This window comes from Erythranthe guttata, chromosome 4 (assembly GCF_056151865.1).
Source record: "Erythranthe guttata isolate IM_541 chromosome 4, IM_541, whole genome shotgun sequence".
Taxonomy (NCBI): Eukaryota; Viridiplantae; Streptophyta; class Magnoliopsida; order Lamiales; family Phrymaceae; genus Erythranthe; species Erythranthe guttata.
This window is the reverse complement of record NC_142536.1, coordinates 2,724,703-2,750,127: the sequence shown is the minus strand read 5'-3', so window position 1 is coordinate 2,750,127 and position 25,425 is coordinate 2,724,703. Positions and strand designations below refer to the sequence as shown.

Genomic DNA, 25,425 nt, shown 5'->3' with positions numbered 1-25,425 from the left:
GATTTAAGAATTAAGACCATCAATGAATTAATCACATTAATTCTGCTCGAGTATAAATATACTACTTCAAGATAAATTACCTTTACATATATAAATATAAATATATATGCTTCAATAACTACCAACTGTTGTATTTTCAACCTCCTACGACATAACCAAAACATTAATAACGGCCATACATTTAATTTTATTTCCGGTTGTTTCGAAATTAAACTTACTCATTAAGGTTCGATGAATCTTCCAATACAACTGGAGCTTCATTTGATTCAGGCTTCGAATCCACATCCATAGCCTCGATAGTGTCCACTGCACTTGGAGCCTCATTTGATTTCAGGCTTTGAATCAACGTCCTTATCTTCAATACTCTCCGATACAATTGGAGCCTCATTCGATTCAGGCTTTAAATCAACGTCCTTATCTTCAATACTCTCCGATACAATTGGAGCCTCATTCGATTCAGGCTTTGAATCATCATCCATAACCTCGATAGTTTCCATTACACTTGGAGCTTCATCCGATTTAAGTTTTGAATCAACGTCCTTTTCTTCAATATTTTCCAATAAAGTTGGACCCTCATCCGATTCAGGCTTTGAACAAGCGTCCTTATCTTCAATACTTTCCGATACAGTTGAAGCCTCATCTGATTCGGGCTTTGAATCAACATCCATAACCTCGATAGTTTCCACTACACTTGGAGCCTCATCCGATTTAGGTTTTGAATTAACGTCGTGTTCTTCAATATTTTCCAATAAAGTTGGAGCCTCTTTTGAATCAGGCTTTGAATCAACATCCATAGCCTCGATAGTTTCCACTACACTTGGAGCCTCATCTGATTCGGGCTTCGAATCGACGTCCTTATTCTCGACACTTTCCAATACAGTTGGAGCCTCTTTTGGTTCAGGCTTCGAATCAACATCCGTGTCCATGATATCATCACCGCACTCTAGCTCTCCAGGAATTTCCTCTTCATTCATATGGGACCCACTCTGACTAAGTCCAATTTCAGTAGTAATCGGAACCTCAAGGGGTGCAGCAGCATGTTCATCGATGAGTAGTTCTGGAGATTCATTGCCAGGTGTATCACCGAGTGCCTCAGAGATGGTATTCGCTGCTCCCTCGGACAAATTATCTGATGCCAGGGTGACATTTTCCTTGGAGTCTTGATCTGCCGGTAACTGAACAACATTGTCCCCAACTACCGCAAGGGGTGCAGCAGCATGTTCATTGATGAGTAGTTCTGCAGATTCATAGCCAGGTGCCTCATCGAGAGCCTCAGAGACGGTATTCGCTGCTCCCTCAGACAAATTATCTGCAGATTCATTGCTACGTGCATTTTCCTTGGAGTCTTGATCTGCAGGTGACTGAACAGGTTCATTGGCAGATGTGTCCCCAACTACGTCAAAGGGTGCAGCAGCATGTTCATCGATGAGTAGTTCTGCAGATTCATTGCTAGGTGTCTCACCGAGTGCCTCAGAGATGATATTCACTGCTCCCTCAGACAAATTATCTGATGCCAGGGTGACGTTTTCCTTGGAGTCTTGATCTGCAGGTAACTGAACAGGTTCATTGGCAGATGTGTCCCCAACTACTTCAGAAGTGTGGTCCAGTGTTCCATCAGAGAACTTAGTTGGTGCAGAGAAGTCCACGGTAGTAGGATTTGGAATTTCGGTAGTCGAAATGGAAACCTCGTTCGGGCAATCTTGCTTTGCTTGTTCAGGAGTGGGTAGTTCCATAGATTCATTTCCCGATGTGTCCTCAGAAATGGTATTCCCAGCTCCATCAGACAGATTATCTGATTCCACAGAATCTTCCACAGTTGCCGAATTGGACATCTCAACAGGTGCATCAGACAAATCACTTGGTGCCAAGGAATCTATGAGACCAGGATATGCAACTTCCATAGTTGAAGTGGAAACCGAGGCATCTTCCGTTGCCTGTTCATCAACAGGTAGTTCTGCGGAATCATTCTCTAATGCGTTTTCAAGCACCCCAGAAATGGTATTCGCTGCTCCATCAGACAAATTATTGAATGGTGCCTCTTCAGGGGTAGGGCATGCAAGTTCAGGGACAGAAATCGAGACCTCGGGAGCGGCACTTTCCTCTGCATCTTCATTATCAGGTGATCTGCCAGATTCATTGTCAAATGTGTCCCCATGTACCTCCGAATTGGTATTTACTGCTCCATCGGACAGATTATCTGGTACAATGGCTTCTTCTGCAGTAGGACATGCAACCTCAGTAATTGAAATGGAAACTTCAACAGGGGCATCCATGTGATCATTGCCTTCTTCTTCATTTGGATCTTGTTCCTGAGGAATATCCAACTTGTCCACACTAATGTCTGTATCGGTAGCAGGGGCGTCACTCGTATCTTCAGGAAAAAAAAATTCATTAGTTAATAGAAGAATGTGGGGCAACTCAGCAGTAGGTGACAGGAAAAATGCCTAGTTTATGATCAACCAGGAAACTGCACAGAAATCTGACAAGCATTTTTAAGAAATGAAGTATAGTTGATGGTGCAACGATTGTAGGATATCTTATTTGAAAATAGAACTCAATATAAAACATTTCTTCTCATCTAGCTCCTGGCTAATAAAGGATTAAAATGGAATTTCAATAAATTTAAATGGATGAGGTGACGTTTTTAAAGAAACTTTACATGCTTATTATGATAGCTAATTTTCTTTCCAACCCATAATAAATCCAGAAATAATTTGAAATGACCAACTATAAAATACGGTCAAATCGGGAGGCATATTAAGTTCAGATTCAGGGTTGTAAATATCTAAATGCAAGTGATCCAGAATGTAGGCTCCAATGTACGCGAACAGAATAATTGTTATTCAAGGAATCAAAGCTGGTTCAATCAAGTAGAACTGTACCTAGTATAAGAGATCTACTTTCATATGTATATAGGAAATAACTCTACTGACAAATTTCAATCATAGTTACCAGTTACCCCACGTAAAGTAAACTTCCCTCAACTATCACTTTCCCCCTTCTTACAATATATATTTATATATTTTTATTAGACTAATATCTAAGCCTACTCTTTTGCATATAGATAAATTGAAAAATCCCCCCAATTGTTTGAAGTTGTTTAATCAATTACTTTATCCAGTCAAGAGAGAAGTCAGCCTACCCTTAGGGACTTGCTCCACAGAAGGATATATAGTATCTTGTGTGGTATACTGAGGACTTGTAGCAGTCACTTCCGGATGATCAACAATGGCTGCAGCCACTGATACGGCTCCTAGTTGTGGCCCCACAACATCAGTTACTCCCTCTGATAAATTACTTGATGCTGGAATATTATCCTTATAAGAGCTTTCGGCAGAGACAATAATTTTTTCATCTTCCTCGCTACAGAGGGACTCAAACTTGCCACTCTCATCAGCAAGCGGCCTTGATTCAAATGTTGCCGCAGCCTCCTCTGGATGATCAACAATGGCTGCAGCCACTGATATAGCTCCTAGTTGTGGCCCCACAACATCAGTTACTCCCTCTGATAAATTACTTGATGCTGGACATTTATCCATATAAGAGCTTTCAGCAGAGATAATATTTTTTTCATCTTCCTCACGACAGGGAGATTCAAACTTGCCACTCCCATCATCAAGCGGCCTTGATCCAAATGTTGTCGCAGCCTCATCGGTAGCACTATTTAAACCTTGATCTATTTCCATCTCAACTGAGTTGCTGTCCCGTACTAGTGACGGTGAACCTTCAGATGTTCCGTGATCCTTGTCATTTCCAGATACCTCAACAACTGAAACAAAAGAAGTATCATCACAAACAACCTCATCATGCGGTTCGTTATTATCATTAGATTCTCCACTTTGTCCAGCCGAATGAGAACTGGAAGCCAAACAATTCAATGCTGGGTCCAAGGTTGAAAGAGATGGCAAATTATCAGCCAACTTCGAATTTGATGCAAGGACTTCATCAGCGTTATCCTTGTCTTCTTTTCCATTTGTATCTTGTTCCTGAAGAGGCTCCTCTAACTTCTCCACATCAATGTCTTTATCTATAGCAGCGCCAGCATCTATATGTTTGATATGACAATTTATACATCAGTTCATAGAAAAATAATTTTTTTTATAGGTGACGTTAAAGATGCCTAGTCTTTTATCCACCAGAATAATGCACATGCATTGCAATTTGCAAATGGATTAGCATATTTTGAGAAGTTGTATATGTTGTTCATTTTACAACAATTACAGAATATGACTATCTCGAAACAGACAACTCAGTAGCTTACATCTAAAACAATTATATGTTTACATGTTATGATAGATCTATAGAACTTCAAAATGAAAATAAAATGTTTATGTCTACTAACAATATCACATTTGAATCTCTTCCATCACTCCACAGTAGATTTCTATCGATAAGAGAACATTTTCACAAAAAGTCAGAGAATGATAGTTTTTCTATCCAATTTACACTAAATAATTGCAAGATAATTTTGGAATCTGTGAGCTATGAAAGATCGTCAAAATAGAGAGTACACTAGATTCAGGGTTGTTAAACATGAAATGTGAGCAGTCCATGACTTAACTCGGCTGTAGGACGAACATTGAGTATTTGGGATTTCCTTTAATTTGGATATATAAAAACCCTAGTGTAAAAGTGTAACCATACACCTTTCCATGTAAAGTGAAATCCCCATTCTCCCACCTTCCATTTCCCTTCCCCCTAGTCTTTGGCTTGTTACGTATACATTGGATTGGAAGTTTTCTAATTCTACTCAGTCGTATGCAAATCAACAAATAAACTACCCCAATTTGTTGAAGCTAGTTATGGTATGATTCAATTGTTTCTTTGTATACAGGCAAACAGCAGTTAAAAAGTTCAAAAGATATAGTGATATCATCTGCACCTAAACATTTTAAAACAATTATATAGTCCGAGAAAGGTGAAGCCTACCATTAGGGACTTGCTCTGCAGTATCTTCAGGATTAGCTTGAGGACTTGAAGCTGGTACAGTTCCAGTATCTAGCTGATCAACACTTGCTAAATCCCCTGAACCAGAAACCATTGAAGAGCCAAGTATGGCTCCAAGCTGTGACCCAAAACCATCAGTTGCTGATAAATTATCCAATGCAGGAATTTCATCCACATCAGGGCTTTTGGCAGAGTCAAAAGTTTTGTTATCTTCCTTGCGACAGAGAGACTCAGAGTTGTCACTCAGAGGCATTGATCCCAATGTTGCTGGAGCCTCATTAGTAGCACTAATTAAACCTTGGTCTCTTTCCATCTCAACGGAACTACTGTCGAGTACTAGTGAAGATTGGGGATCTTCAGAAATTCCTTGATTATAATCACTTCCAGATACCACAGGACCTGAACCAAAAGAACTATCCCCACAAGTGTCTTTACTTTCAGGTTCTTTATTTTCAGGTTCTTTTTCTCCAGTTTCTTCTGTGCACTGATTTCCAGACTTGGAAACAAGAGTACCCGATGCTCTAACTGCTGAATCCAAGTACAATGCTGGGAAATTGTCAGCTAAGTTAGGTTTTGATGCAAGGTCTTCATCCGTGTGATCCTTGCCTTCTTTTTCATTTGCATCTTGTTCCTGAGGAGTATGTGCTAACTTGTCGCCAATTTCTGAATCCATAGCAGAGCCTGCAGCCACATGTCCGATATCAAAACTTTATCCATCAGTTAAAAGAAGAAAGTAAACAATTTAAGTAAAGGCGACAAGACTGATGCCTAGTTTGTAATCCACCAGAAAATACACAGGAATTGCATATAGACAAGCATATTTAAGAAGTCAAGATATGATTCGCTTTTCTGTTTGCAAGTCAAGATATGATTCGCTTTTTTTTTAATAGAGGTCAAATCCAAAAATATACAGATTTTCATAATATGTGAAACTTACCCTTAGGAACTTGCTCGGCAGGACGATCTGCAATATCTTGAACGATGGATGGAGGGGCTTCACCCAAATCTGGCTGGTTAAAACTTGCCTCAGCCGACGGAACAGTGGATCCTTGTTTTAACCCCACAACATCAGTTGCTCCTTTTGGTAAATTATCTGATGTAGGAAATTCATCGGTATTAGGACTTTTGGCAGAGACAATAATATTGCCATCTTCCTTGCTACAGAGAGACTCAGACATTCCGCTTTCCTCAACACTGGCACTATGTAAACCGTGGTCTTTCTCAAACTGAGCGGATTCACTGTTGATTACTAGTAAGGATTGAGAATCTTCACATTTTCCATGAATACTATCATTGACGGATAACACAGGGACTGAAATTAAAGAACTATCCCCACAACAGTCCTTACTATCAGGTTCTTTCTTATCAATAGATTCTCCAGTTTCTCCTGCAGACTGATGCTCAGATTTGGAAAACGGAGAACTCAATGCTCTAACTGCTGGATCTGGGGTCAAAGTTGATGGCAAATCAGCAGAATTAGATTTTGATGAAAGGACTTCATTGGCGTTATCCTTGCCTTCCTTTTCATTTGTATCTTGTTTAGTAGGAGGATCCTCGAACTTGCCCAGATCAATGCCTATATCTGTAGCAGTGCCTGCAGACATATGTTTCAATTAAAAACTGTATCCATAACCGAAAAATGTTGGCAATTTAACAATAGGTAAAAGGAAAGATGCCTAGTTTATTTTCCACCAGAAAAGAGTTTACAGCCATAGAAAAGAGTGTACAGCCATTGACATTGAGAATAGACGAGTATATATGATTTGTACATTGTTGATTATGCAACAGTTAGAATACTATTGGAGATATTAATATTAAATGATACATTTCACAAACAACTTAAGCTTTTGGTTGAGGTGGTCATTCAACATGGTATCAGAGCCAGGTGAAAAGGTCCTGAGTTCGAATCCCACCACCACCCATTTCAAATATTTCAAGTGCAACGCTTCAAATGTAATTTGCATGCACTTGAGGGGGCGTACATGGAGATATTACTTTTAAATGATACATTTCACTAACAGCTTAAACTTTTGGTTGAGGTGGTCATTCAACAAATACTTTTACAAAGAACACTCAAAGAACTACATGTTTAGAAGAAAATAATTTGCTTACATATTCAGAAGATTTTAGGAAATTTGTAACTTGAGCCTTAATTTCATAATACGAAAAAAGGTAAGAATCTTGAGATCTACTTCCATTAGAATATATCAAACAACACCAGGGGTCCTACCCATACTTCCCCCTTGGGAACTAAACCCACCCCCGCCCAAAAAACAACCAACCCTCAGTATTAGAGTAAAGGTCTAGGGTTCATATCTTGCCCCTCCCCTACTTCCCCAATTTGTAACAGGACTTGAATTGTCTTACAAAACACTCTTTTCCACTTACCCAAATGTTCAAACTTGTCGATGTAAATATTGTAGTGACAAATTCATGTCTACTTTGTTAAACATTTTCTACAAGTTGTTTGAAGCTAGTGGTATATGATTAACCTAATTCTAATAAATTGATGTAAAAAAATCCAAAAGTATGGGGATTAGGGATGTTATGTTATGCATCTAAAAATTTCGAAACAATCAATCATGCAACAAAGAGTGAGGCCTACCTTTAGGAACTTGCTTCGCAGAAGGATCTGCAATATCTTGATTAGGTTCCCCTTGTATGGTGTCCCTGCGCCCAATAGAAGCCCGAGTTCTTTTATGTGGAGGTTCAATCGATGCTGAATCATGGCCAGTTAGTGCACCAGGAACACCTGATACTACAGGCTCCTGCCTCCTTCGCCTCCGTTGGGGTGTCTCTTCTTGACTTTGAACATTATCCACTCGCCCCCGTCCTCTCCCTCTCCCTCTCCCTCGACCTTTACCTGGCACTGTTATAGAGGGGGGAGGAAGAATAGACTGTGCAGCCTGAATACCAGAAAGTAAGGGAGGGGTAGTTTGGGGACTTGAAGCAGGCAAAGTAATAGGATCTAGTAGATTAACACTTGCCACAGCCACCGGGCCAGTAATAGCATGACTAGAATTCATTGAAGATCCAGCTACAGCTGCTTGTTGTAAGCCCAAATCAACATTGGTTTGGCCAGAAACCGGTGGTAAAACAGCAATAGGTGATAATGAATTTGATTCATTGCAAACTTCTTTTCCAGAAACTGATGGTAGCACAGCAGCAGGTGATAATGAATTTGATTCATTGCAAACTTCTTTCACAATGGTACCGACAGAAGCAGATCCAGTACTCATGGCAATAACGGAGCTCGACACAGTTTCTCTTTGTATTTCTGGTGGTTGGTCAGTTACCGGTGGAGAGGCAGTTATTTGAATGGTTTGTTCCACTGCGTTCTGTCTTTTACCTCTTCGTCTGGGAACAGGAGCTTCTCCGGCTGTTCGAGGCTTTCGACCCCGCCCTCTACCTCGCCCATATGAAGAGGGGGAAGCAGCACTTTGAGAAGCATGACTGACAGAAGTAGTTGGCAAAGAGTTGGGAGTAATAGGAAGCCCCAACCCTTGCATGCTGCCAGTGATACTTCTGACATGTATATTACTGACATTTGTATTACTGGCCAACGAATCAGGAACAGGTCCCACAGGTGTAGTTTCAACCTTTGCGCACTCTTCTGCTTTTCCAGATCCCAAAGGCACAGGTGTAGTTTCACCCTTGGAGCATTCTTCTGCATTTCCAGATCCCAAAGGCACAGGTACAGTTTCATCCTTGGAGCACTCTTCTACTTTTCCGGATCCCGAGGGCACATGTGTAGTTTCAACCTTGGGGCACTCTTCTGCTTTTCCAGATCCCAAAGGCACAGGACAAAGAACCAATGGAGAGGCTTCCACCACTCTCTTTGGCCGCCCACGGCCCCTTTTAGATGGAGGTGTAGCCTCTTTATTTGGTGTAGCCTCTTTATTTGGTGTAGCCACTTTATTTGGTGTAGCCACTTTATTTTGTAGAGCTTGCGTCTCCACAGTTGGATTCTGGGGCAGTTGGGGTACAACTGGCGCCTGCGTCTCACCCATTACTGCAACCGGGCTGTTTGTCAGCCCGGTTAATGTCTTTCCATTAACTTCTTCCTTCATCGTTGGAGAATCTGGGGATTCCGCTTGACAGAGTCTTTCAAATTCTTCTTCCGTCCATTGCTCTTCATAAGAGCGCACCTAAGCAAGTCAACAATCAAAATATAAGATATATACGGTAGTCAGTTCGTTGGTCAAATAATACTCATTTCACAATACCAAAAGGTTGGTACTATACAACAGTAAATATATACTACATGTAGGTAAAAATATACATCAATGACATATGAGCACAAGATCACACTGTAAAATTCATATAAACGGACCTCCCTAGCACGTTTGCCTCTTCCATAATGTTGGATATCGGGGCCTCCAGCATACCCACTCTTTCTCTTCACTCCGGAATTAGGTAATACACCTGGAGTCGGTGACTCGGAGATCTTCATGACTTCATAAAATGATTTTAAGTCATCATCTGTTACAAGTCGAGAGGGAAAAGGTGGTATCTGCTTGCACTTCTCTGACCCTTCCCCACCAAATATGTTTTGCCATGCAATCTACAGAGTTTTATAGATAAAATATTAAATTGCTCGGAATAAGCCCTTCTAGCTTAAATAATTAAAGCACAATAAATTTCAGGTTTGGTAAGTACCATTTCCTCTGCACGCCTCTCTTTGTCAATTGACTCAAAAATTTCAATTTCCGACTCACTGTATAGAAGGTATCATTAAAAAATAATTAGATAAACAAAACGCGAAATACTTTGCTTGCATTTCAGATTTGTTGTCTTCTTGAAGGATTTCAACAGCCAGTTCTAAAAGGGAGAGAAACTACACTGTTAAGCAATAACCAAGTTGTAAAATAAGATTGCATGCCTAATGTTCAGGAGAACTGTACCAATTTAAAAAGAACACAAGAACTGCGCCAATGAGATACTCTAACGGAATCTGTATTTTAGAGTCATACTTACGCTTTTAGAATAAATGAAGGAAATTTTGACTGTAAAAAGACGAGATGCCCACTGTAAAAAGTGTTTAGCTGTATGAGGGGAAATAAATTTCACTTTGCATTAAGGGGCTTTTTTCTGAGAAGATAAGTGCAGAAGTATGTATAATACTGGAATGCACAAAGCAGTCACTGCATCTCAGTCATGTTTCTAAAGTTATATTTGCCGTGATGTTGGTCTAGTCATCTAAAAGTCATAACAATTCACTACAAAATGCCAAAACTCTAATGAACTGTCCCCCTTTTTTCTTGGACCAAAATTAATTCGGATTATAAATGAGGGGGATTAAAACCTTGTTGGCCTCTAATGAACTGTCAATCAGTTCAGTAGTTCTTGAATATTACTTGACATTGATAGTCACTTTATTTTGCAGTAATTTAAATTATAAGGAACCATAGAATTTAGATAGTCAAAAGGTCTCATCCGAGCTAAATATCTATCATATCGAGGAGAATGTATACCGATCCCATACCTCATTCAAGTATGTCATGTTTAGCAGTGTGCTAATAGCATCAACATAAATAATAACATCAACAGAAAGAAAAAAATTATACCTGCGTGCTATCACATCATTAAGCGAATCATCATCTAAAACAGTCGCGACTTCCTCTTTCTTACATTCTCGTAGGAGAGACTCCAAGTATTCCCTTCGATCTTCCGCACTGACATGTAATATGTAGATTTTATTCAGTACATATCAATAAAATTTTCATAACACTCTCTTAGCAAGTACCAAAGCATACCTCGTATTATTGTCAAAAAAACCAGCAGTTATACTCTGATTGGCAACACCAAGTTTGTGCTCAGCGGAAGCTCTAACTTGTTCTTCCACAGTTTCAACCTGGTTAATATAGAAACAGATGTTAAGAAAACCATAGGAAAGTAGTGAGCCAAGACCTATACACAGAATATAAGTTCAAGTCAGTCCCCACAGAAACCATTACGTGTCGATCCAACGCCATCTAAAACTATCAATATATACTTAGAAACAGAAAACAAATATACATGTGCCCAACAATTACTGCTCTATTACTTCAGGATATCATTTTTATGCTGGGACGCCCACAGAACATTTCTTGTTTTAAACAGCATTTTTGTACAAAGCTCCATAATAGAGTTTTTGTAGCATTTCGTTCACAGAAAAAAAAAACAGTAACTTAAGTTCCGGAATTCGATGTTTACATACAGTTTCTAAGCGAAGAACGAGAACGTCCTTCTTTTGTCCAATCCTATGAGCCCTGGCCTGTGCTTGCAGATCAACCTGAACAAATACGAACAGTTCAAAAAATAAGACTGGATCGGAATACAAAAGGTTCACAATTTACCAGAAGAAAGGTATAGAAATATTGCCTGGGGATTCCAATCTGTATCAAAGATAATCACAGTATCTGCAGCTTGGAGATTCACACCAACACCTCCAGCTCGGATACTATTTGACAAACAGCAGGTCAGTGCAAAACGAGATTAGCAGCAGTATTAAACAAGAAAAATTTACTTTCTGCTCAGTGAGAATAGTATTTGCAAGGTAAGAAGATTGTATCAATGTTTAAACTTGCACCTACTCAAAGTTTCGTTAGGTTTAAGGAAGAAAATGCATTCCTGGCAATGATTGCTTGTTTGCAAAGTGCAACTGTAAAAATCCTTTTCCATCTGATCTGTGTAAATGAAGTTAATCTAGGCTCCTATGTGAGGCTCAAAATTACAGAGTAAACCATGTGATAGTCCCTTTAGCAATTATATTTCCATGCCTACGCCCTCTGGATCAGAACACCATACTATTAAAGATACTGCAAAGCATATCACTCCGTTCCGTTTCTCTTTTTTTCAGATAACTGACATCCGACTCCCTCATTTGGCAACCACACTCCAAATGCTTACCATTTTAGCATTTACCCGATATAACTTAAACCAATGACTAATAAGGGTATACTAGTATTTTAGGGGGGGGTGAGCGTGTTTATGCTAAAATCTCAAAAGTTTGGGGGTGTGGTTGCTCAATGATCAAATTCGAGGTGAGGTGGATGCCAATTACCCCATTCCTATTTTTTAAGGGCAAATGTGCTTCCACCAAAAAAAAAAAAAAAGACAAACTATTGACAGAAAAATGGATGGAGGGGTGCAGTTATCCAATTACGATAGCGGGATGCCAAAATCTCAGACGTGTGAGATGTGGTCCAAAATTTAAACATAACAGGATGCACCATTTTAGTTCTTAGTTTCTGTAGTCAAGTCAACCCAGCTTCTTTCAAGATTTCAGTTTATAGTCACCACAAAAGGATAACGATAGAAGTATTTTCCTCAGACCAGAAACTAGTGCAGTAACGTTTTACGTTCTGCCGGACCAGCTATATCTTTGGATGTCATTGCACATAGAAAGTTCAGATGCTTGCTAATTCAAGAAGAACATGATTACCTGAGTAAAAATATGAAGTAAGGAGATTCGGAATTATTGAACTGATCAATGAGAGCACCTCGATCACCCCCAGATGTATGGCCATCTAATCGTAGGTACTTATACTGTTTCCAGCATAGATAGTCTTCCATAACATCAAGTAGTCTCGTCATTGTTGAGAAAAGCAGAACCTGTAGAACAGAATATCTTTCTATCAACTCAGAAGATAATAATGATGCAATTTATAGCTGACACATTCTTTACAAGGAAGATCGTGCATATCTCAAGAAATTTGTCTCTACCTCTCTCCCCACCACACCAAATAGAACAGAAATGGTACGGATTTCATTCTTGCTGCCTTTTTCCAAAACATACTATGATCAGGTTAATAAGACAAAGAAGACTCATGAAAAGCAATCAGACTTCTAATATCATTACCCCAAAAACAGGGCTCTTAGTGACATCAATAAAAATACCTACATGCAACAAGTGAAAATAAATAGAACTGCGGCTTGTTCCAAAAAACAGAAGTTGCATCATCTTTGAAATATACTACAGCTGTCATTTATATATGGAATCAAACCAACTAAGGCAAGCATGCAGATGTACATAGAAAAAAGTTCAGAAATGGGAAGGAAATTAATGAGATAGAAACCAAATAGGACAGGGCAAAGTAATAACGAATGCATCCCAAATATAACCAGTTGGCTAAAGTAGTAAAAAGAAGGCACAAAAAATCACAACAATACAATTATGTTCCCAAAGCAAATACAAGCCAAATCTTAAACGTAGTCTTCAAAATGATTATCAAAGAGCATACAAGTGCAATGATGAGATGTAGATTGAACCACTCCATGCAACAATCACCAACATCCGTAACAAAAAATACGCAACCAAAAAGTAGAAAATGGACAAAAGGCGAATTCCAAATATAAAAGGAGAGATCTTCAGCTTTATCAACAAGAGCAAACCTACCCGATGATCAGTAGCTTTTAGTTTGGGCAATAACCGATCTAACATCTCAAGCTTCCCACAAAGTCTCACAAAGTTGGGAAGAAAATGCTTTGGAATCAAATCGTGAACCTAACCAAGAGAATAAAAAAATTTCGTTAAGTCCTACTAATTAACACCTTCTGCATCATGCACCTAAGAGAGATGCACCAAAGGAGAACAAAAACAAGAACAAATATCCTCAAGTCCTTAACAAATATCGTACTTACTAACTTTATCTTGTTGAAGAATCAACCATTCAAATTAGCAGACAATTTATTAAAACTCCACATTGACAGAAGCAGGGTCATTCACGTATGAACTTCTACACCAAGCTTGGTTTCAATTAGAGTGAATAGAATGTGAAAAGGCCATCACAAACAATTTTCTTAGCCATTAGACAAACTTATCAAGTATATGCATCTAATGATTCAACAAACACAAAGTAGCCTAATTGAAGAGAGAGAAAAATACCTCTTCCACATGAAGTTGACTGAGATATGGATGGTTACAAATATTGCGTAGTTCCATCACGGAGTTGTGCACAGTCCGAGCCTGATGAAGTATCAAGGTTAAAGAGTAAGAACTGAATCATATTTGTGTGCACTATCTCACTACATATTTGTCCTTATGCAGTTCTATGTAATGCACACATGGATGATGTATACTTGTATACCAAAATAGAACAGTATACGTATAAGCACATGCATATTCAACGAATACAGAAATGTAAGAAATTAATCTAAAACGACAACAACATGAGAAAACCTTTGAAGTTCCCATAGCACCAAGATTGTCTTCAACCCTCTTCATCAATAACCTTTGATAAGCAGAAGCTTCGCATCTAATAAGTCTTTCGATCTTTTCAGGCAATTCATTTTCAACCTGGTCATATGATTTAAAGTTAGAAAGAAGATTGAGCACGCAACAGGTTTTGATTCATAAAGTAAGTTAAAACCTGACCCGTCTACAACTTCAGTGACAGTAATGAATGACGTTTAATGGAAGTAATGGCCACATAATAGATATTCCACGTGATTTTAAGAAGCTAATAACGTAAAGATATTCTACGTGACAAGAGGATACTTATCTGCTTTAAAAGCTAGTAACCTATATAAAAACCTGAAGAAGTCAATATATACTATAAAAAGACTCAAAACATTGTTTACACCATATCCTTAATCCACTTCTTTGTACGAAATGATATCTTCTTCCAACTGATCCTTTCAGACCACAAAAAATGCAATAAAAATATAACAAACGCAAACAATCCACTTCCCTGCTATGCAACTTTTCTATGGCCGGTGGGCATTCAAATGAACAGTCTTCTACGAGAGGATTTATTTTGTCCATGCAACCTTTCTATCAAGAGGCAGTTCTCTACCAGTTTAGCAGGTGTTAAATCTCCTCCCAATATACGGACCATTACTATATGGTATCCATTCTCGGAATCTAAGTTCCAACTACCAGGTTCTTAGATGCTCTTAATATTTCCGATTTGCTTTTATGATTCAAAACAGTTCTATTATCATCAAGGCTTTGGGATGGTACATCCAATTAGGAATATTTTTATATTCAAGTTTATATGAAGACATGTTTATAAAAAAAACATCTATGTCCATTTAGGTACAAATGCAACCGAGTTATATAATATGGAAGCCAGGCAGTACCTTGTGCTTCAATCTTCGAAGTACAAATGGTCGTAGTACTTGATGAAGACGATTTATAATCAAAAGATTCTCCTCCTCGGATAATAAAGCCTGGTCATAATTAAGAGTTAAAATATGATAGTTATAAGAAACAAAGGACATAATGGTGGTATATGAGTTGAACTTACTTCATCTGGTGAATTGTCACCGTTACTCTGAAATGGTTTATTAAACCACTGAGAAAAATCAACAGATGAGTTGAAGATGTTTGGCAACAAGAAGTTGAGCAGTGCCCATAGTTCCTCAAGATTGTTCTGCATCGACAACAAGGGAAGAGAGACTATATATTTAGGAAACACAAAATAAAAATGTAACCAAATGATAGTACTCAAATACAAGCTGAAAATTATGTTTAATTGCCACAAATAACGAGTGCAGAGTACAGAAAGCTGATAAACGAGCAAACACGAGACCTGCAGGGGTGTTCCAGTTAAAAGTAATCTGTGGTTGCTATGATAATGTTTCAGATCAGCATTTAACTTGCAGGAAGCATTCTTAATCCGATGTCCTTCATCAATAATGATATAATGCCAGTGCACTTTACTTAGTTTTGGTCGATCGTGCTTGTTCATCAAATATTCATATGTTGTCAGAAGAACATTGAATTTCTGATGAACAATGTGCTCCCTGCAATGACAAAATCAAAATAAACAGTTAGAAATAAAATAAAGAAACTGCAAGAAATCATCAGGGGATTTGGCCAGGCTTACTTAAATAGCCTCCGGCGTTCATCAGGAGGCCCAGAATAAACAATTCTATGGATACTTGGAGCCCAAAATTTGATTTCTGACTCCCATCCAGGTAGTACTGAGGATGGTACAACTACTAGAAAAGGTCCTCTATCATTCTTATTTTCCATTAGGTAACAAATTAGAGATATCACCTACAAAGAGGATTTTATCAGATCCAGAATTACATTCAACAAGCTGCATTAGTTATATAGGCTTATATATTCACTTATCATACCTGAACAGTTTTACCTAAGCCCATTTCATCTGCTAGTATGCCATTCAAATGGTTATTATAGAGTGAAACCAGCCATCTTAGTCCATTCATTTGGTACCTTCAAGGAAACCGCAATATAGATATTCAAGAAGCATATAAAGTGGACTATACGTGCCCATGCATGAATGCATGCTAAGAATGTGAAGCTGAATGAACTAAAGTTATAGCACTTGTAGCAAAATCCAAATTTTTCAGAATATAGCAAAATAAAAGAGGAAAGAGTAAATATCACTCACTCTCTCAGTTTGCCACCTATAAGACTGGCTGGCTGATCAGCAATAGTCTCCTTCACACTGCAGGGAGAAAAAATAACATAATAAGTAAACAGAATCACCACTGAGAATTGATACAAAAACTTAACAGCATTATAATTTCTTAGCATGAACATATTCAGGATATCCAAGGGTTGTCACGGAACTAAAAAAATAAAGAGAAGCTCCATGAGCAGTAGAATCCACATAAATTAATTTAAGAACCAGGACATGTTACATGTAAAATCATAACAAAGTGGATGAAAAAAATAAAAACAGTGAGATTTTTTACATTACCTATGAGCCATCTTGTAGTACTTCTCATTGCTTTCCAAATAGTGCTGCAGAACAAAAGGCACATGACAAGCTAAGAGAAGGGACAAATTCAACTGGCTAACAAAATCAATGACAATGAAGTTTATGTAGTAGGTACATGACTCAATATTAGAACAGTAAAAATGAACCTTCGCCTGATCTTTTTCATCTTCGTTCTCAGCAGCATCTTCATTTTCCTCAACAAGAAAACCCTTGCTCTCCTCCATATCAGTCTCAAATTGTCTAGCCATAGCCTTAGCCTCCTTTAGTTTGGACCCTAGCTTTTGCAGATATTTTTCAGTCTCTTTTAGCAGTTGCTTAACCCGATCAGATTTGGCATCCTACATGCATATTGGAACACTATCAGAGACCAAAAATATAGAATTCAGCACCAAATGTGCATCTTTGTAAGCACACTGCACCTGAACCATTCGGAGATACCCTTCAACATCATTAATTTTCAACAAATTAATCTTTTCCCTCTGGATCCTGTCTATCTTCTCACGATGAAATCTTTCCTTCCTCTTGTGGAACTCCCTTACATATCTATTGAATCCTTTCCAGCGCTCTCTCTTTATTTTAAACCCATCCTCCAGTCTTTCTCTGAATTTAGCATCATCAAAGATATCAGAATAAAGGTATAAACTAGATAATAGCAGGACAAAACAACTCATGCAAGTAGACAGAACAAAGCTACCTGTGAACTTCTATCTCACTAAAGAATTCCTTCTGCCTGTCTTTAATTCTCTTCTGTCGCTCCTCTTTCATTTTCTGCTCGTATCTTTCAATTTGCTTTGATCTCCTTCCAATTCTGTGCTTCTTGATGGATTTCAATCGATCCATTTCACTGGCTATTGGTTTAAAAAAATCTTTTAAGATATCACTGCAGCAAAAAATATCAATTGTTAAATTAGATAAACAACAAGCTTTGACATCAAAATCCAAGTGTGCGGAAATAGAAACAGAAAACTAGGATTATAAAAACTGATAAGATTTCCCACGTGCGAGGTGAGGAAAAGGAGAGAAGAGAAGGAAAGGGCATGAAATTAAACAGAGAATTCAATGAATGCCAATCTGAACCATAGAAAGATAAATTACCTCCGAAGATGTCGCTGCAACTCCAGCAACTGAAGCTTTTTCAATTCAATTACACTTTTGGTCTTTGCAGAAATATCCTCAGAAGAGCTTACAATTTCCTGCAGTATAAATGTACGATAATAGATCACAATAACTTTAAAGAATAGACTGAAGCAACAAATCACTCTGGCAGAAGTTTATTGGAGTATCTCAAACAAATATTATTCACTGACATGAAAAAAAAAATATATATATATATATATATGAGCAAACTAAAACAAGTCTTGAAAGACCAACCAGACTTCAACCTAAAATGGAAAATTAGAATCTTGGTTCGAGCATACTATCAAATACTTTAATCGAGAAAATAACAAGATCAATAATTTTCTATTTCCAACACTATTAATCCCCTTTGCTAGGCACCTGTTCAGAAGAAAATGGTCAAGGACAACAAATCATCTGCCAGTGTAATCATATAATCTCTTATTTTAGAACATCATCTTCAAAGAAACTAAATAAACATTTGAGCTTCTACATTCATGCAATGATTGTTTAGCAAACTAATAGAGAAGTTGAAGATCCAAGAGCTGAAGGTTGGTAAAGGCATATAAAAGGTAATTCTGCAAAGGATAAATCTGAAGTAAGAAAATCATCAAAATGCACTTTTACAATCCAGGAATTCTAGATGTTCCAAAAACTTGAGAAGATACATTCTTCACTATTTCTTGATATGCTACACATTACACAACATAAGGGTTCAACCAAGAATCAATTTGAATTTGGATCTTGACATGTCGACATTAACTGTGGCCATTTCGCCACGAAATTGATGGGCTCGTCTAAGAGAGCAGTTATGGTTGTACATTTCTACTAATTTTATATGAAGATTAACACGAAAAATTAAAGAACTTTTGCCTTAAATGCCAACTACACAACAAACCTTTAACTTATCAGAAGAAGCAGCAATTCTGTGCTCTGTTTTCTGCTGTTTCTGAGCCCAGTTCTGCTCCGTACGAGCTCTTCTCTTCTGCCGCTCCAAAATCCATCTTTCTACAGTGGTATGCTTTGGAGAAGGTTGCCTGTCAGTAGACATTGAAGCATGGTCCTCTTCCTTATCTGTCTCTAACACTGTAAATGAATTGTCCATTTTTCAATGTATCAGTGGAAGCACTTTGCCCATAAAAATTGATGAACTAAACCTTTTTAAAGGACAGAACCGCATTTTATAAGATACAAGTGCTTAAATACAAGGAAGCAAGTTTTAAGTATAATTCACAGATCAAATAAACCATATCGTCATCTTCGACTTGCATCAAAATATATTTACTTACCTAGTGAAACATTTTTTACTATTACATTAGAATCCTTAATTGGCATTGCAGGGTAATTCCGGCCATTCATTCCTGAAACAGGCTTCCACTGGTCCTTTACCTGAAACTTGGCAACTTCTTATCAGAATAAAACCTTCCTAAAGTATTGCAGCCCACAAGATTTTGGATGTAACTTGTAGCATCCTCTTTTCTGTGTAGCAATGATTTATTCGCAACAAAATTGGTAGGCAGTGATACCTTGGTAAAATCATTAGCAAATCCATTTCCAGATCCGCCACTCTCCTCGAACTTTGATTGTTCTCCTGGGGACATAACTGCAGAGACTATGTGTTTTGGCTGGTGGTTGTTCCCTAAATCATCATCATGATTACGGCTAAAACCTTCCCGTGTGCTTGATTCATGCGGTTCTCGTTGTATAGATGCATGCAATTGCATGGCTTCCTGTGTTATAATTTCAGCTTCCGGTTTCCCTCTTGCAACTAAACTTTTCCTGTCTAGTTCATTTTCAGCTGGAATAGTAGGTTGACTACCTCTCTCTTCTGGAAATTTTGCAAAATCAGATTCCTTTGATGTGTTGCCATCCAAGATAGAAGGGCGATCCTTACTGCTATCTGGTCTTTCCCTTGGGACTTCTGGAACACTGCTTGGATCATGAATAAATTGCTCCTTTCCCTTCTGGTCATCTCTGCGATTTCCATCTGAAGAACAAATGTTATCACAAATTAAATGAGTAAAGATTTGCATAAAATGAAGCATCTAATTTTTTACCTTCTCTGGAGTAAATATTTCCAAGTGCAATCTCAAGATGAAGTTTCTTCGGCATCAAACCATTTCTGCACATGGAAACCCACAATATTAATGAAGAAGGAAACGTAAAATTCCTTGCTTAGTAAGATGGGCCATAGTATGGCAATTTTTTACTACCTGAAAGCCAAAAACACAAGGCACTGAGCTCTGAGCTGTTTTAATTGTTGTTCCTTAAACGGAAAGCCTGTACTGGGAGTCTGAGACACAGGAGATTTCCCTGAGTCCCTAGAGACAGTGGTTCTAAGCACGTTTGGTTCTGACAGACTGCTCGGAGCCTAATCAACAACAACCTCAACAATTAAAATCCATCTCAACATAATCAATTTACTGGGCGGTATTGAAGAGAGTTTGTTTACAACAACATGCCAAAATTAAAATAGCGACAAAACTTAGCAGGACAGGAGTACCTTATTTGCATTTGTTACAATAGAAGATCCTCCATGATCTAATGTCTTTCCAGCAATGCTTTTCCCAGTAGAATGACTGCTAGAAGGAATAGTAGGAAACACTTCCATGCCCCTGTCTTTAGACGTCTTGGCAGCAAAGCCATGGGTCTCAAGGGAAGAGTTAGCAAACTGCATCCTAGTTGCAGACTCTGCTGATAAATAAGAACCTGGGGCACCAGGAGAAACGCCATGAACTTTCACAGCACCCCCTGAAATACAGTACTTCCACGTCAGACAAAACAACTCATTCAAGACAAGGTAGTGAGCAAATTACATGAAGATCTGGAACTAATAACACCTGAAGTACAACAAACGGAGAAGTTTATATTCATTTACAGGAAAAGTCTGCATGGGCCAAAATGATTCCCATTTATCTAGTCGGCAGCAAATGTAGACGGAGATAACAGGTGGAGCCAACGAATATTTCTTGCTCGGTAGAAACGCACAAGTCTTTTCAGTTAAATGATAATTAATAATACGATATAATTGACTAAAAGAAGTTTGCCCAGAGCATCTGTCACAGGTTTAAAAAACTACGCTTACGCACTCTTATGAGGAGCAGTCGTGCTATTCCACTTCTATGAAAACTTCAAACGAAGTGTCAATTCACAGATATATAGGAGCTTTACGAGGAAAAATCTAGAGCATGGCTAGAAAATAAAACATATTTCTTCAGATAACATAAGCCAACAGTCCGACAAGGCGATAACATTAATTTGGGGAAACTGAACAACTTTTTGTCTGCATGTTGCCTAAATTTAGAATATAAAGACATTTTTCTTAGCTTAATCAGTCCTTTTCCAGTTGCCATGACTATCATACATTTATTTGCTCAATAATATTGAGTATTCAATACTAACCACTTAAATGAGCCGCAGGCCCTTGATACATCTCATGTCCACTACTTCCTGGCCCAGTATGAACCCTAGTTGATGCATATGCCTCGGATGTTCCCATCTCATTTCCAGAAAAGCTCGATTTGGAGTCCTTAGCAGCAGTGACCCGCTCAGAAGACCCTGTAACATTACATAAATCATAATACAAGCATTCGGTTACACAATAATCGATAGATTTACACCAAATTGTAGTTTTGATGTGAATATGCAAGCTTCTAGCTGAGTGTGAAAATGATAGATGATTTTACCAGCTAATTGTGATGATGCAGAATCTCCAATTTGTGATCCAGCTGCCAGGGGAAGGCGCGACGACATTAAAGTTTCAATATCAAGATTGTTTTCTTTGATAACAGTTTCCATGGCCCTTCATAGATTGTATAAATCAATAAAAAAATACATAAAAAATGTAAGCGTAAAAGATCCAAACAAATAAAAACGTAGATATCAAGAAGATTAGAAAACAGTGCCAAATACGATCATAAGTATACTGAATTATTAATTTAAATAGAATGTTACCGTAAAGACTCAATAAATATACATGTGTGTGTCTGTGTCTCTGTCTGTGTGTGTGTGTGTGTGTGTGTGTGTGTGTGTGTGAGAGAGAGAGAGAGAGGGTGTCTGTGTGTGTGTGTGTGTGTGTGTGTGTGTGTGTGTGAGAGAGAGAGAGAGAGAGAGAGAGAGAGAGAGAGAGAGAGAGAGAGATAGTGGATATAGAAATTGATATGGATATCTCACACACAAATGGATCTATCAAATAATAATGCAACTAACTAAATTGGCCTTCCCAGAATCTTCGGCATGTTTTACCTTGATATGACTTGATAAGGCATTGAATTTTCTTTCCCACTAGATCTCATGTGCTGCAAGATCTGTTTAACCAACATATAAGACAAAATACATGATCCAGAAAAATGACAAGATGGAAAATAAAGGGGGAAAAGCAATAATTAATGCCACACAAGAAAGCCTCACACACCACATAAAGCTTTGTAGCCAATTTGGTAGGCTCGTCTTTAGACTCCTGGATAAGTTTGTGCAGAAATTTGGCTGCCTCCAGCTCAACATTCTGTGGATTCCCCATTTGCCTGATCTGCACTATATGCCTGTAAGCACAAAAGCAACAACAAAACACAAATATCACTTTTAGTTGCTTTTAGAGTCCAATAGAAGCTCCCCTCCATGACATGAAGAAGAATCACACCGCAAAATAAACATTTAAGGTTCATTTTCCATGAAATCAAGAGGATGCAAGAACTTGAAATTATGCAGCTTGAAGCGCAACTGTAATCTAGAAACCGGCTACGGCATTTATTCCTTAATAAATTCGTCGATCAAAATTTAGGTTCATTAGACGTTAGTAGCTTCCAAAAGGCACTTAATAATGCAAATTATCAAATTGCACCTCGAACATTGTGCATCAATTTGCCACATAACACGCAAAATAATTGTGTGTGTGGGTATGTGTATAGTACTCCTAAAGGAAACAACATGTAAAGGTTGTCTTCAGTAAACTATAACATGCAATTCCACCAAGTGAAAACTCAAAAAACGAAAACAATAAAAATATACTTTTACCAAAACCATCAATTTCCTTCCAGCACCGAAATGCTTCTATCAAGGCAAAGGCATCCTCGCAAGGCCAGAAAAAAATTCTATACAAAAAATTAGCAACTTCTTCTAGTATCGTGATCCATCGATTTAACAGCACAAATTCGAAGTATTTTCTCCCTAGGTTTTACAGAAATACGCTTAATATAATCAGAAATTCACAAATTAGAAAATTAGGGTTTTTATGCGAGTTTACCTGACAGTCCCGGAGGATAAATTAAACTCCTATATGGAGCTACATGAATTAAATTGTCGCTTCCTTGGGCAGATTTCCAGTGTTTTCGGTGTTCAATTGACGATGAACGAGCCCTAATTGCACCACTGATTTCTCCCTTTTTCTCGTTGTTTTCTCCTGATTCGTGTTTTGATAGAGCGTGTAGTACCGCTACCGCGATGAAGAAAGTAACTCTGTGAGATCCTGAAGTCGCGTTTCTTTTAAGCTTCACGAAATACGACTTCCAACTGTAGATAACTTGACGAAGATAATTGGAGAAAACCATTAGCGCCTTTGGGGTAAATTGCATTTTGCACCCCGTAATTAACCCTGATTGGCGCTTTGCACCCCAATATTTCAAAATTGACAAAGTCAACCCTCAAATTATAGATCTCATTCAGCAATGCACCCCACATCAATTCCTTATGAGATTTTAACCCAAAAATCAATATATCATGTTATATTAACCTTTGAAGGGATTTTCATGCTTGATGGTATATTATAGTTTTTACTTACTAAAAAAAATGTAAAGCCTTATTTTAATGAATCCATTTATTTTTTATCAACTACATATTTAGAAAAACGTTAAAAATGTTCACCAGTTCTCATTCTATTTTTTTTAATGCATATTGATTTCATGGAAAATTAGGATTTTTTGAAAATTAAAATTGAACTAGAAATTTTACATGCATTTATTGATTCGATGTGAAACATATGAAATAAATCACCAATTATGTTTTTCTTTAATTTATACACAAGTAAAATAATTAAAATAAATATTAAGTAATAAAACAAAACATAAAGAAGAATGAAAATTCTTCAAATGTGTAAAATATCACGATATATTGATGAGTTTGGGCTAAAATATCACAAGAAATTGAACTCAGGATATATTTTGTAAGGGTGAAACTTTGCCAATTTTTAATGACATGGTGCAAAACACCAAACACTGTTAACTTTGGGGTGCAAAACACAATTCACCCTGAATTGTGTACATCAAATATAATATTATTATATCTATTTGCAAACATCATGAATTATATCTTATTAGTAGTAATCCATTAGTATAACATATCTTATTAGTAGTAATCCATTAGAATTTTTATGTTGGATGATACAAATTGTATCCATTAAACTTTGGTAATTTGACAACAAAATGCATTTAGATTTTATCCTTTTCATTTCGTGTTAATGCGCAAAATAAATATATATATATATATATAAGAAATTAAGAAGAAAAGGAAAACTGCAAATTATAGCCAAACAAAAAATCAAATAAATAAATAATTGTACTATTTTATTCATTACAGCGAAGAAATAAACATTAGGTAAATACGATTCAACCCTAACCAAAAGTTAGGGCCAAAAATCCAGAAAAATAAAATAAAAATCACAACTAATAAATAAAAAAAAAAAACAAAAAGGGCAAATTCATAATAATCAAATCAACTCCCATCGAAAGAATATGTATATAGTAAAAAAATTAAAGCCGAGGAGTTTAATTAATATTCATTCTCAATTCTCTCCATCGATCAGATCAGATCATTCTTCCGTCTCTCTCTCTCTCTACTGAAGGAAAAGGCCGGCGAAAGACAAGACCACGGAGAAGCAAATGAATGCTCCGGAGCTCGTCGCAAATTCAGCTCCGGAGTTGGGTCCCGGCGCCGGAGCGGGCGAGGAGAGGCTTTCCTCCGCTCTAGCGGCGGCGGCAAGGAGGCAGAGCACCGCGAAGACGGTGAAGAATGCGGTTCTGGAGGTTGCCATCTTAGTTTTCTGGTGGTGGTGGAATTGAACAGAGAGAGATACAGAAATTTCTGTAAGTATTGTGTGTTTTTGCGAGAGGAGAGAGAAAGAGAATGGTGTAGATGTGGATGTGAGGGAGAAGAGGGGAGAAGCAGTCGCTTTTATAGTTGCGGTGGTGTAACGGTCAGAGACTAATCATTGATTTATTTTGATTTATTTTAGGCTGAAATTACTCTGAACGTTACGATATGAACGTTGGAGATGTGGGGCCCGCGTGGAAAGACATAAGGTAACGGTTGCATTAGCAGAGGGGGGGATTTTGAATGAAGCGGGCCCCACGAATTATTGCCCCAATACTTTTTAATTACTTTAATCATTTTTTTTAATTAATAATTAAAGAAAATGACAACTGTTAACCGGCTCGAACCGGCTGGAAATTGGCAAACACGGTTCCAATTCCGTAATTGGGTCCTGTTTGTTATAACTTATAAGGACTTTACTTTGGGCCTTCTAATCGGGCTGACTGAAACTAAAAATAAAAAATGGCAAATTGCACATCACACCCTGTAAATTTCTAATTTTCGAAATTTACCCTCTCAAAATTTTTAAAATTGAATGTTCCCCTTCAAAATATTATTTTTTGTTGCACATTGCCCCGATAACGAAATTCCGATATTATAT

At 37.7% G+C, this 25,425-nt stretch overlaps 1 protein-coding gene across 1 annotated transcript; it reads right to left on the bottom strand.

The window, feature by feature from the left end:
- Positions 1-10: 10 nt before the first annotated feature.
- SYD (P-loop containing nucleoside triphosphate hydrolases superfamily protein) lies at positions 11-23,253 on the bottom strand. The gene is made up of 37 exons (XM_012974285.2): positions 22,984-23,253; positions 22,156-22,282; positions 21,987-22,048; positions 21,428-21,543; positions 21,144-21,299; positions 20,245-20,492; positions 19,955-20,112; positions 19,799-19,863; positions 19,268-19,728; positions 19,031-19,130; positions 18,640-18,827; positions 17,721-17,818; positions 17,320-17,505; positions 17,045-17,225; positions 16,772-16,963; positions 16,605-16,648; positions 16,293-16,349; positions 16,018-16,114; positions 15,762-15,934; positions 15,465-15,678; positions 15,180-15,305; positions 15,013-15,102; positions 14,111-14,227; positions 13,817-13,897; positions 13,328-13,435; positions 12,374-12,543; positions 11,311-11,389; positions 11,147-11,221; positions 10,704-10,801; positions 10,515-10,622; positions 9,607-9,664; positions 9,281-9,511; positions 7,553-9,095; positions 5,885-6,541; positions 4,930-5,628; positions 3,143-4,045; positions 11-2,371 (listed from the first exon to the last, which is right to left on the bottom strand). Exons 2-37 carry the CDS (start codon positions 22,258-22,260, stop codon positions 321-323), a joined length of 10,095 nt encoding a protein of 3,364 aa, XP_012829739.2. The 5' UTR covers positions 22,261-22,282; positions 22,984-23,253; the 3' UTR covers positions 11-320.
- Between the last annotated feature and the right edge of the window lie 2,172 nt (positions 23,254-25,425).

What these genes read in the sequence shown, in the direction of transcription:
- SYD (XM_012974285.2), bottom strand. Translation starts at nt 22,260, where the DNA reads ATGGGGAATCCACAGAATGTTGAGCTGGAGGCAGCCAAATTTCTGCAC. An exon ending in AAATATTTACTCCAGAGAAG is followed by an intron (nt 19,729 to 19,798) that starts GTAAAAAATTAG and finishes TTTGTTCTTCAG; the next exon opens with ATGGAAATCGCAGAGATGAC. An exon ending in TAAAAGCTACTGATCATCGG is followed by an intron (nt 12,544 to 13,327) that starts GTAGGTTTGCTC and finishes TCTGTTCTACAG; the next exon opens with GTTCTGCTTTTCTCAACAAT.